Source organism: Nestor notabilis, unplaced genomic scaffold (assembly GCF_000696875.1).
Source record: "Nestor notabilis isolate BGI_N333 unplaced genomic scaffold, ASM69687v1 scaffold4333, whole genome shotgun sequence".
Lineage (NCBI taxonomy): Eukaryota > Metazoa > Chordata > Aves > Psittaciformes > Psittacidae > Nestor > Nestor notabilis.
Window position 1 is genome coordinate 18,824 of NW_009922215.1, and position 4,389 is coordinate 23,212.

At 37.2% G+C, this 4,389-nt stretch overlaps 1 protein-coding gene across 1 annotated transcript in view; it reads right to left on the reverse strand.

The window, feature by feature from the left end:
• TMEM50B (transmembrane protein 50B) overlaps positions 1–4,051 on the reverse strand; it is a 6,517-nt gene extending 2,466 nt beyond the window's left edge. Inside the window, exons 1-5 of the mRNA XM_010011501.1 lie at positions 3,876–4,051; positions 3,150–3,262; positions 1,993–2,060; positions 855–947; positions 593–650 (exon numbers count right to left, since the gene is read on the reverse strand). Of these exons, the coding sequence (XP_010009803.1) occupies positions 593–650; positions 855–947; positions 1,993–2,060; positions 3,150–3,262; positions 3,876–3,974 (431 nt within the window). The 5' untranslated portion in view covers positions 3,975–4,051. The remainder of the gene's footprint in view (positions 1–592; positions 651–854; positions 948–1,992; positions 2,061–3,149; positions 3,263–3,875) is intronic.
• Positions 4,052–4,389: the final 338 nt, after the last annotated feature.

Sequence of the window (4,389 nt, forward strand, 5' to 3'; positions counted from 1 at the left end):
GGGGATTTTTTTTGTGTACAAAGAAAATTAGCCCCCCCCTGCCATTATCCTGACACTGACAGCATCTCATCTAGAATACTGCCTATATCCTTGGTCAGGCACATTATACACCAGAGTGAGCTGGACTAACAGGAGCTTGAAGGAAATGAAGAGCCTCCCACGGGCTGAGAAGGGGCAAATAAAAACAGTGGTTTCTGAGTTCTGAGCACTGGAGCGAAGGGAGTAGAAAAAAGTAGCAGAGTAAAAAAAAAAAAAATAAATAAAAAGTAGCTTTTAAGAAATACTCTGGTCAGTTTATGCACTGAATAATTTCACATCAGTTCTGTGTAGTATGTTGGCTTACTCAAGTGACCCAAGAGGTAAGTCCCTTTGGCTTACATGCCACTCCCCTGTAATGTTAATGTCAGGGTGGGTAATGAACCGATAGACAGAGGGTCCTGCACTAAGAACAGCAAACTCCACAATGTGTCAGGTCCAAGCCTGGAGTCAGCCTCCAGCTTTCAGAACTCATTTTCCAGGAGTATTAATATGTATGGAAGCAGGTTAAGTCAGATACCCCTTGGAAGGGGGGATATGTGCCCAGATAACTTACCTGAAAAATATCAATGCGTTTTGGAAAAACACCGCTAATCCAGGGTAAACATTAGTGTCTGCAAAGTAAGTAACAAAGGAAACAGTAAATTCTTTTGTATTGGAAGGTGTATTTAAACCACTGTTCATAGTATCACTCTGACTACAAGACTAGATGGTATGGCTCTGACAAGAACTCGCCACACACTTCCATTCTTCTGGATTTTCTGCCTTTTGGCTGACAGTAAAAGTACTTTTCTATATGTGAAAATAAACAAACTTACTCTGTGTAACATATGCTCCAAAAAGAATCCACATTGAAGCAATAAGTGAACCAAACATCAGCATAAAGCCAATAAAGAGCCAGACACGAGCACCTGCAGGGAATATTAAAACCTCTGAGAATCACATAGGCTATTATCCATAGCTCAGACGATCCCAGGTACTACTCTGTTACGACACGATACGTTAACTTGCTGGAGGCAGAAAGGGGAAGGGTTAAACCCTTTATCAAGGACAAGATAAACCAAAATTTGCCTTCCCTAGTAGAACACATAGTAGCTGGATTCCCCTTATTTTAGTGAGCAGACACAGCTATAAGAAATTTCTCCTCATCTGTAGGCAATGCCTATAACATCATTTAACACAACCTGGAGTGGACTAATGATCAGGTACTTTGCCAAAGCCATACTGTTTCTAAGGAGAAGATGGCATTCCAACAGGGTATGTAAAACAAACGCTTCCTGTGCTTACTGCAGAAAGATATTTTCAGATGGGCAACATCTACCATAGCTAGGCATTACCTGCTGAAAAACGAAGATGATGCCATTGAAAATAATCAACCTGCTCACTCATGGGAAAGGGAAAAATACTTCTTTACAGAGATTCTCTCAAACTGACTTAGGGATGACACACAAAAAAAGCATGCTGGGCCAGTTCAAAGAAATCAGTAAATCCTTCCAGCTTTCTGGTCTGGCATTCTACAACTCACATGAGAACAGATGCTGGGATCCGCATGGGAACTAGTAAGGGAATTATGAATGGAAGCAGACAGAGGACAGCAAGTCCACAGACACCACACAGTAGGTGACATACAAAGGAAACAGAATGTTTACAATACATTCTAAAATAAGACACTCTTGCAGAATGTCTGCTCCGTAGCCTACAAGGCAGAAATTTATTTCTCCTAGCAGCTATACAGAATTTGCAAAGGAAAGTTTAGGTGTTTGAGATACACAGAAGCTGAATTTTTCTAAGTTTACCTTTTTAACAAAGACAGTACTTATCTCCATGTGTTAATTTTGTAAAGAAATTAACTTCTATGAAATTCTTAACTTCTATAATTTAACCACCACTTAGAAAAAAACCCAACACCTGAATAATCAGTCTCTCAACTCAGCACGATTTTTAGAGTTGATTTACCTGTTCTTCCTAAACATCCATCACTGTAGCTGTCTCCTCTCACCTGGGCATTTGATACAGCATTTATCCTAGGAACAAAGAAAGTGTACACACTTCAGATTATTAGAAAATTGATTTAAAGCTGTAAGTAAAAAGCTGGCTTTTTTCAAGATGCAAGAAACTCTGGGAAAATTACTTGTCATCCTCTATAATCACATATTACTCCTTAACCGAAGGATTCCAATTGGATTTCAAGCAAACCCCATATTTGTTCATAAGTTTTACTTCAATGTTTACATTAACAGACAGGTAAGATGAAAAAATTGCCCTTTTAATGTCTGTAATATTCCTGGTCACTTTCTGGCTGTTCAAGTTTTAAAACTAGGTAAAGCCACTTCACAGGAATAACAACAGCCAGTAATAGAGCGCTCTCATGATTCTGATACAAGTTGCTTTCCTTCACAATGAATACCATAAGTTTTCAGTGAGAGACACTCTCTAAGGAGGGACAATACATTTTCTTAAAACAAGTTACACTGCTGAGGGGGAAAAAAAAACAAAAACAAAACACCAGAAACTTTCAAGATCAAGTGTTAAAAAGGTCTTGCATATCCAAATGATGCATCCTTTTCTCACCATCACTGTATGATTCAATAAAAGCTATTACTTCTTCAAGCTTGCACCATTTACATCTTTGTAACAACAACAGCTATACTACTACTACCTCTCCCATTTGAGGAAGTTTGGGGCCAGAGACAGTTGTAAAAATTACCTAAAATTAGGGGTAAATGCAGCCAAATGTTTTACATTGAAGTAAGCAACTGGGCCAGCATTACGTGATTTTTGATCTAGGAATCTAAATACTTATTATAGAAAGCCATTTGCATAAATGAAGGTCTGCTTTCTTACATTCAGCTGAAGTGCACAGGAAAAGCGACTGACCCTAAACAGATGGAGGTGCAGATAGACAGAACAATGAATAAACAGACTATGACCAGAAACAAAGGCCAGAGGTAAAAGAAAAAAGGCCTTTACATTGCCATGCAAAAAGGTATAACAAGATTACTCATAAATCATCTACAACCAAGTGACTCAAAGTTTTATCATATACCACATTGTCTAGTAAAAATTGTGTTTAACAGCTCATGTTTATAAGAACTCCCTTTATACACACTTACATGAAAAAAGCTAGTGTTGAAAACACCCCACAAGTATGGAATGCATGGTTCATTTGTTCTGGCTTAGGGTAAACTACTGCAGCATCTATCATTATCCACCAACCTGTGAAAAACTAGAAATAAAATAAACCAGTATCACGAGGCTGAAAGGGTACAGAGACACGCAGACAAAACATGGCAAAAGTTCATGCACACCACTGGCTTAACTATCTTTCAACAAGTACAAACTATTCTAGGAAGTTATTAGCTTTAAGACGGACTCTAAATCTGTTAGACATGCAGTTTCTACATAAAACTTAGTATCTTCAGAGAAGCATTTGGGTATCAGTCACATTTTCTATTCAAATTAAGTATCACTGTTTGTTTAAACTCCCTGAACAGCTTTAAAAACAAGAATCCAGATTCTAAACACGGAAGATGCAAACCATGTATAACACTGGTGTTCTAATGTATCTAATTATGAACAAAATCCAGTAGGAACATCAATCTTTTTTAAGGAAGAGGGTGCAGAAATTGTACATAATTATCAGACAAAATGCAAAGTTATGTGACTCGTAAAAAAGCTGCCTAATAATTGCATGTAAAAAAGATCTTAAAGAAACACACAGGACTGACACGCAGTTACGAGTGGAACTGCACAAAACTTGAAACAAAAATGTAACTATTTGTTTGTCATAGTTCCAAATTTGTCCACACAGTTCTGATTCCTATCCTCTCAAAACTTACCAATACACCAGCAACTATTGAAGCGATAGTATTTCTTCTTTCACTCCAGTCGATACACTCACATTCTGGCCAGCGGAAGTTGTCTAGGAATCCTGCCATCTCCTCAAAGATCAGATTGCTCTTCTTATTTTGTACTTACACATTAATTTTTCCATTAACAGCTTTGTCCTCAAGACCTGAAACACAGCCAAAGATGCATTTAATACAAAGTAGCAGAACCTTGAGATGTTTGACAACTCTCATGAGCAATTTCTACAATACCTGTTTTTTTACAAAATTAAGTATTCCATTTTACTCTGTGGATTCTATATTGAGCTATATTCAAAAAAACAACCTACTCTACAAACAGAATTACAAAAGAAAATCATCACACAACCCAAAAACTTAGGCATTATATATAAATCATCATATCTGAAACAGAAAAGAAATAGCATAGAATATACTGTTTATTCAAATCAAACACAAAAATAAATGCAAGCAAAGAAAAAGAGAAAAAAAACCCAACTATTTCAAT